Genomic DNA, 14,206 nt, shown 5'->3' with positions numbered 1-14,206 from the left:
ATGCACTGCAGGTCCTTGAATATAGCTCCTCAAATCTCACAAGACTAGCAGTGAAGAGGCGCTAGTACCTTAGATCTCACACCCAATATATGGCGACCAGGCTGATGGCACAGGAGGGCTCAAGTACTAGAAATACACTTTTCACCAGAAATTCGCAGGGATCTTTCACCATTTAAATTTTTGCAAACTATCCTTATAATCCCAGCATCTGACAGGAGAGATGCAATCTGCTAAACAGTAGCAACTCTGTCTGCTTACAGAATACTTTGCATTTTTTTGAATGGATTCACATAATGCAGCCTCATCCATGAATAGGCAAGAGGAGATGAGGGGTGGCGCTGTCAGGAGTATAGTGATGGCTATATTCCATGCAATCAGTAAAAATCTAAACAAAATAAATAAATCCAGAAGGCGGCATTCACCTTACTGACTTAACCCTTTAAAGGCCAGCAAATTTTAAAACTGCGCACTTCCTGGTGTTCTAAGTTTTGTAGTCCATTGTGTTGAATACCGTCATGAACTTTACGTAGTGAAAATGGTGAAGAGACTTACAGACAAGTTGTGAATGAGGTTTATTAAACAATTACAAACATTTATGATCTTGGTCTCTCCTTCTTGCCTTTGTACAAGGCCAACAGGGAAACATTGGCTACTTTGACAACCTTGAATCGCACACCAGGAATGTCACCAACAGCATGACCAGCACGACCAAATCCAGCAACCAACACTTCATCGTTTTCCTAAAGAGAAAAAGCAGATTAACAGTTTACAAATGTTACAGATCAAATGCAATTACAAAAACTTTTGCCTAGAACTCTTTTGGTCCCTTCGCAACATAAAATTCTGTTAGGAACTGTGGTTTCACAAAAAAAAAAAAAAAAAAAAAAAACACACACACCATTCTGTGGTTAGAAATAATTCACTGTGTATGGGATGCTCCAGTCTCTAACCATTATACACACACAGGAAAGAACAGTTAGGAATTGTGTAGGCACAGCTGCCAACTAGGGGTGCAACGGATCAAAAAAAAATTACGGATCGGATCGTTCCTCAGATCAGTCACAGATCGGATCAGTAAATAATTGCATTTGCAAAAACCTGTGAAAAATCCACCACCATATAGTTCCCACTGTAATATCCACAATCTCCCCACTATAATATTGGCCGAGTACGGCTGAATATGGCAGGGTATGGAGGGATGGCTGTGAAAATCCCTGAAAAAACACGTTCAAATCACGGATCGTGACGATCAGTTGCATCCCTACTGCCAACTATCTATGCGAATGGCTCACACAAACTCCCAGTAATACTAAGCACCAGCAACAATATAAATTAAACATTCTCGCTTATCCCAGGAACAAAAGGGGCATCTGTAAAAGTTCTGATAACCCCAGAACCATCCATGCACCCCAGCTTCTTGCTGAGACCTGCCCTTCAACCCCCAGGGAGTGAAGATCCCCTTTAACCGCTTCCAGCCACCGCAGTTTTACAGTGGCAGGTTGCATCCACTGAGCAAACCACATAACTGTACGTTGGCTTACAGGGTCTGGATAGGAGTGTGTGCTGCACAGCATGGGGTGCCAAATGTGACCAGGAGACACACACTTCCCTGTTCTGACAAGAGTGGCAGATCTTGTGTTTATCCCCTCCCCTTCAGTTAGAGTAAACTCCCAGGGAACAGTTAATCCCTTCATCACCCCCAGTGTTAACCCCTTCACTGCCAGTGACATTTTCAGTTATCAATGCATTTTTTATTGCACTGATCGGGCGATCAAAGGGTTAAATGCATGTCTAGCCAGTGTTTGTGTACTACGAGAGGTGCTTTACTAGGAAGAGATGGATTTTAGTCCTTGCTTTGCAGTGAAAGAAAATCCATTACCTCCCCGCTGAAAGAACCAAGCTCTGCCATGTTTACATAGGCAGAGCCCTGTCCTATGCGTATTCTTGACACAAGACGGGTGCTGGTGGTCATTCATTGGCACACCCGCCGATTGACATCTGCTGTGTATAATCAAAGCCCATCCAAGTTGCCGGTGGCGTGTACCATCACGTACCTAGTACGTGATCTGGCCCAGGAGAGCTGCCTTGCTGCCGTATAGGCAAGTTATACAGTCAGCAAGCAGTTAAAGCAAGCGAAAAATCAGTGACTGTTTTCACTGAAACAAGTGGTTTAAAAAAAAAAATTTATGAGGAGAAGCACCTCTAAGTGCAGTAGGAAGGAATGCTTTACTAATGTAAGGCTACTTTGCAATGTAAGAGTAAAAAACAGGCACATGATGCTGTGATCTAGGACCCCAGGTACTAAGAGGGCTGCAGGAGCTGCTGCCGATATCTTGTTGTAAATAATCCAGGAGTGAGGCGGAAGCTGGCTAGCATCCTTCCCTGTCCGGTGGATAGCAGCGCAGGATGAGGTGACATCACTCAGGACAAAAATGCAACACGTTTCAGGACATTTGCTGTTCTACATGTGCTATCCCTTCTCGGGCATTGTAACTCATGATCGTTTAAGACTTGCATGCAATAACCCAAAAAGCCCTCAGTATTCACAGGTAATCTTTACCCTGTCTGGGAGTCACGTACCATAATATAGTAAATGTCCATAATTTGCAGATAAACATACAACATTACAGCCTATATGTTTTTTGCACACACTTAATGCCCTATGCACAAATCAGTGTTACTGTTATAATTATCCCTAGGTTTATATGATCATAAATTTCTGCAATTCTCCTCCTACAAGCATTGTGACACCTCCTTAAGGAAATGTAAAGGCAGTCCCCAGATTACAAACAAGATGGGGTCTGTAGGTTTGTTTTCAAGTTGAATTTGTAAGTTGTAACAGTTACATTTAAGTGTAGCTCCAGCCAAAAAAACTATTTTCAAAGCATTAGTCTCAATTGACCTATACATTCACACAAGAAATTGATTGATAAATAGATAAACATATCATCTGAGTGGGTAAGACAAAACCCTGGCAAGATTTGTTTTGCTGTCTGTGTCCCTGTTCAGAAGATTTCACCTCATGTTGTCCCTGTGACAAATTGTATTTTGTAAATTTTGGATTGTTGTGGAAGCTACGATTGGTGATGAAGCTTTAGTGGAGACACCCCCCCCCCCATGATAACTCTTACAGGAGTGAATTTCCCTTCCTAGGGCTAGATTTACTCTCACTTCCTGTTGTCTCCCTCTGTTTGTAAGTAAGTGGGATGTTTGTAATCCGGGGCTGCCTGTATACTGTTGCCTCATAATTTACATATTCCTGTTCCACCTTTCCGCTTTCCTAAAACAGAAAGCCAAATCAAATTTAGTTCTCTTCTACCCGTCTCACCCACTCATATGAAATGTGTATCCATTTATCGATTTCTAGTGTGGATGTATACATCAATTAAGACTATTAGCACTATATATACACACACACACAATCAGATTTTACATACACACACTTTAAAAAATGTATGAAATTATGCCATTTAGTCCTTGTTCTTAGTTGCAACATATCCCGTCAATGTTATTCCACTGGCTGGCAGGGAATTTCAGACCGGCTAGTAAATAGGTCTTGCACCATCATGTGTTACTATGCTTGAGAAGGGAGCATGCATACCCCATTGTGGCACAGTGCATGCTCTGAAACGCATTGCATTCTGGTCCTGATCGATGTCACCGCGTCCCACACTGCAGTCCACTGGAATGGGAAGGAAATTAGCCAGCTCCCTCCTCACCCCTGGGACATCTACAAGACAACATCCGTCCTGGATCACAGCATCATGTGCTTGTTCTTACTGTTATTTTGTGAGTAGCCCTGCTTTGGGTTATATTAAAGCATTCAGTTCTACTGCACTTAAAAGCACTCATTTCTATCTCCTATGCACTTTAGAGTACTACAGCTCTTGGAATAGCTTGCCTTAGTGATGGACCGTTTCGACTTTTTAACAGAATCATTTTATGACATTGTCATAATCACTTCATGGTTGGCCAGGTATAGAGACAAAGGTTTTGCGTCTGATACCGTTTTTTGTCGCTGCAACAAGTGATAATTGCAATAAAACCCCTCAATTCCTTACCGAGTGACAACTGTCATTCCTGTTTACAGAATAGCAAGATGACGTGTATCAGCTTTTCCTCTACTCGCACCAACAGGCATGAGTAGAGGAGAGCCGATCGGCTGCTCTCCTGATGAGGGGGTCTGCGTAATCAGTGCAGACCCATCGAGGATGCCCACCCATGACCACCAAGAATGCCAGTCAGTGCCCACCCCATCACTGCAGAAAAACTTTGTTTACCAAGTTTTGTAACAGAAACAGACTTTTCTTCAAAATTTTTGGTCTTTTATTTGTAGTGCAAAAAATAACCCAAGTGGTGAGCAAATACCACCAAAAGAAAGCTCTATTTGTGGAGGGGAAAAAAGAAATTGATAAAAATGTTTGGGTACAGGGTCACGTTACCGTGCAATTTTCAAAATGTGAGCACTGAAAGCTGAAAATTGGTCTGGGCAGGAAGGTGTACAAGTGCCCTGTATTGAAGTTGTTATTAATACAAGTATGTTTCCCAACAGAGCACTCCCTGTACACATGGATTCTCAACAGGTAAGCTCGTATATGTCAAAGTAAGGTACAAAAATGAAAGGAGATTGTCTGGAGCTTTCCCAAAGCCAATAAAATAAAATAAAAATCTAGATAAGATTTACAGATGCATCTAATCTTACCATTGGGGGTTTACAAAAAAATAAATAAAATAAAAATAAAAAAAAGCTATTCAGACCCCTTTTCCAACTCTGGGTTGGGGGCCCCACATATAGTAGGTTGTTGCCCCAGCCTGCCATATCTGCCTCTGACATCAGAGCAAGAGGAGGCGGCAGAACAGTAGATGCAACATTAACACACTCGCATGCTTTTTATTAAAGGTGAGCAGTGTTTGAAGAGTTCTAAGACTTTCAGTTGTGCAAAGTTATGGAAGCATTTTTAAACTGGTCTAATGGTTTTATTAGCAGGGGGCTTTAGTACATCAGGAGAATATGCAAGCTCAGATTTACCTCGATAAAGTTCAGGCAACCGTCGTTTGGTACGAAAGCTGTAATTTTCTTGCCGTTCTTGATCAACTGCACTCTGACGCATTTCCTGATGGCAGAGTTTGGCTGTTTAGCCTCAACGCCACTGTAAAAATGAGAGTTTAGGTAAAATAAGTAAATCAGAAAACCAACTTTTCTAGGAAAAAATAAAAAAACACATTCCTGTATGAGCAGAAAAAAAAAAATGTATACCACGTCCCTGGAAGTCTGGTTCTGAATAGAGCATGTGCAATCTAATCAGCTGATACACTTGCAGTCTTCCAATGGAGGAAAGTTGCAGTGTGTGCATCCCTTTAGAACTCCTAGTGAGTATCTCACCAAAAATATAATTCCTTTATTAACATTAGCATAAAGAGCATCAGATTTAGGTTTTATATTGGCGACAGAGCCTTAAGATTACCGGTTGAATTTGAGAGGGGAATCTGAAAGAATGTTGGTAAATGTGTGCTGAAAATACTGCTGCGGGTGGGAGATCCGGATGTGATTCACACCGCACTGCAGTGCAAATCACATCTGATCTCCGTAGCGATGCGAGTTCAGCCATACAGATAGTATGGCTGAATTCGCATCACTCCCGCCGCAAACTCGCACGGGACACTTTTTTTGGTCCGCAGCAGAATCGGATCGCATGGGTGTTCACACCATGCGATCCGATTCCTGTGCGAGTGTGTAGATTGCACTGCGATATGCGGACGGATCTGGGGGTGTCATTAACATTTCATTGACACTCCCAGCCGTTCGCATAGGGCAGTGTGAACTGCCGGCGGGAGGCATGCGATGCGGGAAAACGCTGCGGATTCGCGGCGTTCCCGCATCGCTATGGTGTGAACCCAGCCTTAGTCTGAGTTTTTAAAAGCAAATGCAATGACTTTACAGCCCAAGACTTACAACCACACCAATGTGAAGTCAGGGAAACCAGACTACATTTCTGGGATAAAATATATTTAGTGGTTACATGCCAATGTCAGTTTATCATGTTTTAAATGATTTTAAAGTTCCAACAGTGGAGATGAATTAGAAACAAGCGTGTGCCGTGATATATTGTAAGTATTTAAACGAGCTCCGGGGAACTAACTAAACGTCCTGCACCAAACTGTCAGACATGCCACTTAAGCAGATAGACCTGTTTCAAGGTCTGTGCTACCCGCGCCAGTTTCTATTTCAGAGGAAAAAAAATTAAAAATAGGGCAGGTCTGACACTAATTAACAAAGGGACCAAGCAAACTGCCACAGATTCCTGCCAGGTGTGACCTGTTGTATGGGATGTGAGCCGTCAGTAAACATCTCGCATCCCGCTCTCTGCTTGCACGTTACACTAGATGAGCAGAGCCTGCAGGGTAGCAACATTCCTCTTCCCTCCAGGTCTGAGCAGGGTGGCAGAGCATGCACTGTGTGCTGCCTGTCAGAATAGAGAAACTGACACTTCTGATTAAAGGGCATGTGCCCATTTCAGTATAAATAGGAGCAACATCTGTTCAATTTTTAATGTTTAGAAGGTACCAGATTTATCAGTGTATAACACAATTTTAAGAGGGGAGTTTGTTTTTGGGGGGGGTGTTATATGCCGATAAATATGGTAATTTCTCCAATACTTTGTCAATTCCATCAACACTGTAGAATGTCCGACTATGCCACATAAAGATCATAACAAAATGAACAATGCAATGCTATAAGTACTGTCATAATTTAGAAGAAAAGCATCAGCTAACAGTCTTTAGCAGATATGTCAGTAGTAGGATCAGTTGTTACCAATGTAGTTAACACTTTGGTTGACAATGTAGTTTAGGCTTAAATTATGTTTCATAACTTACACTTTTTCCAGGACGATTCCTTTAGCATGGGAAGCACCTCCAAATGGGTTAGCCTTTAGGGCAGTCCCCAAGTGGGCCTTCTTGTACTGCTTGTCGTGCCATTTCTGCTCACGTCGGTGGTTACGGAGCTTTCTGGCTGTACGAAGACCACGGCACTTGCCTGTATTGTAAAAAAACTTACTTTAGATATTTGTAACAAACAGCAGATTCATCTAAATGAGGCCCAGAGTGCAATCATCCAAAAATGTCAACTACAGGCAAAGTCTACCAATCCAAATGCCCCAGATGACGTCTCTTCCACTTTAGCTGCAATAATGCATTTGTGTTAGCTCTTCTAAGTCCCATTTCTGTTGCATTCCTACAAAACACTAAATACACAGTATGGAGAATGGGACTTCCTTTATAATGGCTGCAGACTGAGTAGACTAGGGAGATTACTACTGAACGTGCATCACAGGAATCTTCCAAAACTAAAAACAACCAAAGTGTGTGCATTGTCTAAAGACTGCGAGGGACCACAACTGGAAGTAAACCCTCTCCAAAAAACACCCTGCAGGGCAAAGGCATAATGAGCCAGTATGTATAACATACTAGCTCATTATGAATTACTTACCTGAGATAGAAGCCCCCGAAGCGACCCTTGTTCACCTCCTCTATTGCTGCCATGATACCCGGAGTCAATTACGGGTATCGCTGCTCCGGCGCTGTGACTGGCCAGAGCAGCGATGACATCACTCCATCGCATGCGCGCAGGAGCCGTCAGTGACGGCATGAATGCCTTCACTAATTGCGCGCTCAGTGCGCATGCGCCGTAGAACATCGTTGCGCGTTTTTAGGAAAATCTCTCCTTAACCATGTAGGTTAAGATGATATTTCTTGCACCTACAGGTAAGCCTTAATCTGTAAGGGTTTACAACCACTTTAAGGTAACTATTACACCTTAATCCTCTTAAGTAAGGCCATTTACCCCCTTGCAGTGTCCCGTTAATAGCCAGTATAGTGGGTGGTCCTGGCAGCCAGACACTAATGTTCATCGACTCTACTCGAAAATTTGACAACAGTAGCTGTATCCAATCAGATGCAGCCATTGCGCAGCTTATTTTTGACAACCAGCAGGGTAAGATGTCAAAATACAGTAAGTACAGTGAGATAAATCCATCCACACTGTAAGAGAAAACAGTGTATGGCCAGCTTTGTTAATGTTGCCATCACAGTCCTTCACATGCTATCCCATAACTTCCAAATGATTAAAATTTACCATAAAGGCCCCTGTGGCATACCCAAGGGCCTTTTCACATCATATTGGTTGACCAGCACAGACCATTGCAGGCTTTTCACATCACAATGCTGAATTAAGTTGTGTTATCCAACAGTACAGACAGGCTGTATTTTTTTTCACAGCACAAAACTGTTTTGTGACACTTCAATAAAGTTAAGGATAAGGTTAGGTTTTCAGAAAAATAAATGAACATTCATTTTTGCCTGGAAAGCATTTCACCTGTAATCGGTGAATTGGCGGTGCAATGTCAGGATTCTGCAGACAAGCCCTGCAGAGCTTGTGAATTAAAGTGGTTGTAAGCCTTTGTGTTTTTTCACTTTAAAGTGGTTGTAAACCCCTTACCACTTTACAGGCAAGCTTATAATTAGGTTTACACGGGATATCTCCTAAACCTGCACGTTTTAGGAGATATCCCTGCATTCGCATGTGCCAACGTCATGCGACACATGCGCACTTAAGCCAATTGAAGCAATGGCATGTATGTTTGGCGCTGATTCAGTTGTACTGTGCAGTTCCCAGCGGTTCCCATGCATGCGTGGGAGTGATGTCATTGCAGCTCCAGCCAATCGCAGCCGGAGCCGTGATACCCAGAAGTAACTTCTGGAATAGATGTCACCGGTTGGAGGGGGAGACAAGGACGCCTGCGGGAGCTTTGTTCTCAGGCAAGTAATTCATAATGAGTTAGTATGCTATGCATACTTTCTTATTATGCCTTTATTTGCAGGGTGTTTTTCCCCCCCAGGAGGGCTTACAACCACTTTAAGGCATCCAGACTGTGTGGTGTGTGCGATCAGATCATTGTACAATCAGGTTGTATAGTGTGTGCGCAATCAGATCATTGTACAATCAGGTTGTATAGTGTGTGCGCAATCAGATCATTGTACAATCAGGTTGTATAGTGTGTGCGCAATCAGATCATTGTACAATCAGGTTGTATAGTGTGTGGAATCAGATCATTGTACAATCAGGTTGTATAGTGTGTGGAATCAGATCATTGTACAATCAGGTTGTATAGTGTGTGTGCGATCAGATCATTGTACAATCAGGTTGAAGTGTGTGTGTGTGTGTGTGTGTGTAGATCATTGTACAGATTTTGTGTGCGTGTGTGTGTGATCAGAGTGTATAGCACAGAGGATGATCGTTCAGCAGTCGGGGGTGATCGGTGTCCCCCATACACAGGCAGTGATGTGGATGTACGGACACATCCGGGCCTGTCATGGCGCCCTGTCTCGGCACACAGCGGCCTCGTGTTCTCCTCACACGCCGCCTCCCGCACCTCTCCCGGCCGGAGGAGCCCCGGGCAGCCTCTGCCAGCTGTAGGGGATGTCAATGAAGTCAGTCCCGCTCCGCCCGGCCCTCTCCCCGGTCCCAGAGGCCGCCTTTCCCCCACACAGCCTCACTCACCCATCTTGCCTGTCCCAGGGCCGACTGCGGAAAGACCGTCTCCCACAAGGCACCGAGACACCCAGCCGCTGCCAGGACCCCGCTCAGGCTGTCTTCACCTATGCCTGTTCTAGAATGCATAGCTTACACCGCAGTTACTGCCTTCTGGATGGGCCAGAAAGAATATTTGGAGCTCTCTGGTTGTAGGACTCTATGAATAGATCTATCAGCGGCTTTATTTATTAAACTAACACCATTAGAATAGCGCGGCTCAGGCACATAGCTGACCTAGCCGGTCAAAGAACTACACTTCCCGGCATGCTTTGAAGATGGGGACCTAGTGGAGACCCCGCCCACTGTGCGGCCTCCGTGGTATGTGTGTATGTCTGTGCTGTCTATAGAGTGTGCTGCATTCTCCTCCTGTGTATTGTATGAGCGATGGCTGCGTAGGTCTCCTTCCCCCGCCTCACTCCCTCTGTAATAACGCTAGGGGGCAGCGGTCAAGGTGTATGGTTGGTGTGTAGGTTCTCTAGAACCATGGACCCCCATTAGATGTCTGGAGGTGGATGGCAGCATGGCATCGTCTTGTAGTTCATGTTTGGGGTAGACATTGTACAATCACATTGTATAGTGTATGGTCAGTCCTAGGCTGCATTCACACCTATGGATCTTATCCTGATCATGTGTTTTCAGCTGAAAACTCATGTCAGTACAATGTACTTTGTATTACATGTCAGCACACATCCGTACACGCTTGTTGTAGTGTTGGTGAAAAAAAAAAAAAGAGTTTGATATCAAAGCCATATGAAACCCCAAAACCAAACGTACTGTTTCTCTTTGGTTCATTGACAGACACAGCATCTTCACCTTGACCTTAGGGTTATATCGCCCCCTTCAGGAGAGGACTAGGCGGAACATGTAAAAACAGCAACACTTGCACGGTACCGCCCAGGGGGCGGTCCTACTGGCTATAACCCCTCACACTGCATCCAGCAGCTCAGTTTTTTCTGCCTCGTAAGGATGAGCTCTGGTGTGTTTGCACACTCCTCGTGCAGAGCCCGCCAGAAAGTCGGCACTGTGCTACGCTAATCACAAGCAGTGAGATATTTTCCCGATGTGCGGCTGCAGCGATCTGTAAATGTCTCACTGCCTGTGATTAGCGCAGCGCAGTGCCGACTCCTGGCGGGCTCTGCACGTGGAGTATGTAAACACGCCAGAGCTCATCCTTGCTGCCTAGTGTAGGAGAAGGACCTGGCTCCCTGTGGGGACCATTGATCCTTGGAATTTTTTATTTTTTCTGCTTTTTGATTCCTGTAATCTTCAATCAACAGCCGGGCTGGGTGACAGGCTGGGTAATATAGATCCTTGTAGTCTCCCCAGCCTGGCCATGGAGCACGAGCAGACCCTAGCTACGCGCTGGGTCAGCCACGACATGCCCCGTCTGGTCCAGGGGCGGCCGGCGAGTAATATGCTCCGGGGCACGCATATGATCAGGCTACTGCTGTCTGTGTCACAGTGTGCTGTGGCCGACAGCCACCCCGTAACTGCTTGGGTGATGGGTCTGTCCGTGAAGTGCGTCTAGCAGTCCCTGCAGGAGGGGTAGATATGGTTCCACCTGTCTCGGCAGGATGAAGCAGCTGGGCATTCCCTGGTAGGTCGACTAGGGGGTCTCTCCCTTTCTTCTCTCCTTGTCCCTTCCCCCCTCTCCATGCTAAGAGACCACTGTGTGACTGGGCATAGGGGGTCCAGTGCACGTACCTGGCCTTGGGTCCTCTGGGGGGGGGGGCTCTGGGTCCTGGCAGGGGGCTGCGCTGGCGGTTGGTGGTCCACTCGTTTTTTTAATGTTTTTAGGCTGTTTTTTGTGTATCTGTGTGTTGCCATGTGGGGACTGGCCGCCGCACGAACCGCGGCCATTTCCTTGTGGCCGCAGCCAGTTTCTTAACCGCTGCCATTTTCTTAAAGTTTGGCGGCCATTTTCCCGGTGCTCTCAGAGTTTTTTTGCTGAGGTGGCCGGCGGCCATTTTCTAGTAGCCTCAGTTTTGTTTTACTCTAGGCGGCTGGTTCAGTCTGGAACAGCGTGAAACTGACACAGAACACCTTGTGGGTGACACAAGGGAGAGCGGGCAGCACAGCGCAGTACCTGGGTCAGGGTGGTGAGTCCTGCATGGGGCCCCTTCATTTGTGGCAGCTAGGAGGGAGGGCTTTTTTGTGGCTTGCCTTAGGTCCCTAGTGGTAACAGGTGAGAGTGGTCAGCATGGCGTCAGAAGCTGGTGCCTCTTCCCCAGACATCCCTGTTATTGCAACCGGTTCCCCTGCACCTGTGGTGCCTATGGACGCTCTGTCGGCGGTCCTGGAGTCCTTTGTTGCCAGGGCGGAAGCGGTGTGCGGGCGCAAGGGGGGTAAAAAACGCCCCCTCCCCCCACTGTCTTCTGGGGAAATCTCTGATTCAGACTCAGGTCCCGCTGTGGCAGGCGGCCCCTGTTCTGACGTTTCAGAGGATGTGCGCCAGGACCGTTCAGACAGTGAGGATGACTCCATGTCCGGGTCAGTGCAGGAAAAAGCTCTAGTAGGATCACTTATCACAGTGGTGCGGGATACCCTAAAGATAGAGGATATGGCGGGGGCATCTGCAGAGGTGTCGGTCCCCTTTGGGTCCCACAAGCCGGCCCGCACTGCTAAGGTGTTTCCCTACCTAACTTATTTTGATACGTTTATTTACAAGGAGTGGGGAAGCCCGCAGTGGGCCTTTTCAGTCCCCAGACGGATGGCGGTGCGTTACCCCTTTGAGGAGAGTTTCCTGAAAAAATGGACATCTCCTCCGGTCATTAACCCCCCGGTATCCAGGTTAAATAAGGTAACTACGATTCCGGTGGAAGGGACTCCTGCTTTCAAGGACCCTGCCCACAGAAGGGTCAAGGCGGTTGCCTGATCCATGTTTACGGTGGTGGGGTCAGCATTGCAGCCAGCGTTAGCCACGGCCCTGGTGTCACAGACGCCTACAGAATGGGTTAAGTTGTTGCACCGCGAGTTGGAGAAGCAACACGTTTCCCCGGTCTGCATGAAACTGGCAGGCCAGTTGGTGCAGAGCCTGAAGTATGTCTGTAATGCGGCTCCCTTACTTTCTAGAGCCTCAGTATGAGCTGTGGTGCTACGTCGCCTGATTTGGCTTAAATGCTGGTCTATGGACCAGGCTTCAAAGAAAGTACAGGCGGATTTGCCCTTCCAGGGGGAGAGGCTATTTGGAGCCTCGCTGGATGACATTATTAAGAATGTTACTGAGGGGAAGAGTACTTTGCTCCCACAGTCCAGAAAGGGTAAGGAGCCACGTCGTTGGCAGGGGCCCTCCTTTTTCGTCCGCCCGGGTCGGCAGGTAAGCGTTCCCAGTTCGACAAGGTGCCTACTGAGGGACAAAAGTGTCCCTGGTTTCGCAAGACTGCAAGAAAAACTGTTGCAGCATGAAGGTTTGCCCCTGCCTGACTCTTGGGTGGGGGGTCGCCTTCGGGAGTTTACAGCCTGGTGGACCTCCCTCCTTTCCGACCAGTGGGTCTGCAAACTGGTTTCATCAGGCTACAAGATAGAGTTTATTTTTTGCCTGCCAAACAGATTTTTTTCCCTCTAACCTTCATCTTCCGGCTTGTCGGGAGACCCTGTTCGGGGCAGTACAGGACCTGCTGCTGCGCGGGGTGATAGTACCTGTGCCGGAAAGGTTTCAGGGATTCTACACCAATCTGTTTGTAGTCCCAAAGAAGGAAGGGGTCTGTCTGGTCCTGGATCTCAAGGCCCTCAACGGTTTTGTGAAAGTACAAAGGTTCAGGATGGAATCAGTTCACTCTGTGGTTGAGGCACTCCATCAGGGGGATTTCTTGGCATCCTTGGAGATCAAGGACGCATACTTGCATGTCCCCATATGCGTCAGGCATCAGAGGTTTCTACGATTTGCGGTCGAGGAGGAGCACTATCAATTATCAACTATCACAATCACTATCTTCTCTCCCCACAATGCACCTTCCAGGTACTTCCCACACCTCCCTCTCTTTCCCCCTGCTTTTTCAAAAGGCACTGCATTCGTCTTTTCTTTTCAGTTTGTCTGAGGGTCGCAGTTATTTATTGACCTCCTGGACCAGTGTCACGCTTTCTGGATGACTTTTCTGCATGGCTACCCTATTTTCTCTCATCTGAAGTGCCTGCCATCATCCTAGGTGACTTTAACATTCCAGTCAATGTTAATACTGCTACCACTTCTAAACTACTAAACCTAACCTCCTCTTTTAGCCTAACACAATGGACACAAACCACCACTCACTCCAACGGTAACACTCTCGACCTCGTATTCTCCCATCGCTACATTCCCTGCAATCTCTCGAACACACCCTTTCCTCTCTCTGATCACAACCTTACCAGTTTCACTCTCCTTGTCTCCTACATCCCATGCTGCCAATCCACAAACCATTACACGCAGAAACCTTCGCAACCTCAACCCTTCCCTTCTTCACTCTGCTACAGATGGCCTTTATGAGAAAATCGCACCCCTATCCTGCCCAGACCTAACCACTTCCATCTACAACAACACGTTTTCATCCTCCCTAGACGTACTTTCTCCTCTTTCTACACGCAGAACCAGGCCCCATCTGCCACAACCCTGGCAAACAGACGACACCAGAAGTCTCA

At 46.4% G+C, this 14,206-nt stretch overlaps 1 protein-coding gene across 1 annotated transcript; it reads right to left on the bottom strand.

The window, feature by feature from the left end:
* Positions 1-553: 553 nt before the first annotated feature.
* RPS23 (ribosomal protein S23) lies at positions 554-9,715 on the bottom strand. Its single transcript, XM_077462450.1, has 4 exons — positions 9,560-9,715; positions 6,877-7,036; positions 5,030-5,150; positions 554-740 (listed from the first exon to the last, which is right to left on the bottom strand). The coding sequence occupies exons 1-4, from the start codon at positions 9,561-9,563 to the stop codon at positions 594-596; spliced, it is 432 nt and encodes a 143-aa protein (XP_077318576.1). The 5' UTR covers positions 9,564-9,715; the 3' UTR covers positions 554-593.
* Between the last annotated feature and the right edge of the window lie 4,491 nt (positions 9,716-14,206).

This window comes from Lithobates pipiens, unplaced genomic scaffold (genome assembly GCF_037356315.1).
Source record: "Lithobates pipiens isolate NorthernLeopardFrog02 unplaced genomic scaffold, aLitPip1_a1.2 Scaffold_3, whole genome shotgun sequence".
Classification (NCBI taxonomy): domain Eukaryota; kingdom Metazoa; phylum Chordata; class Amphibia; order Anura; family Ranidae; genus Lithobates; species Lithobates pipiens.
This window is presented reverse-complemented; position numbering and strand designations above follow the sequence as displayed.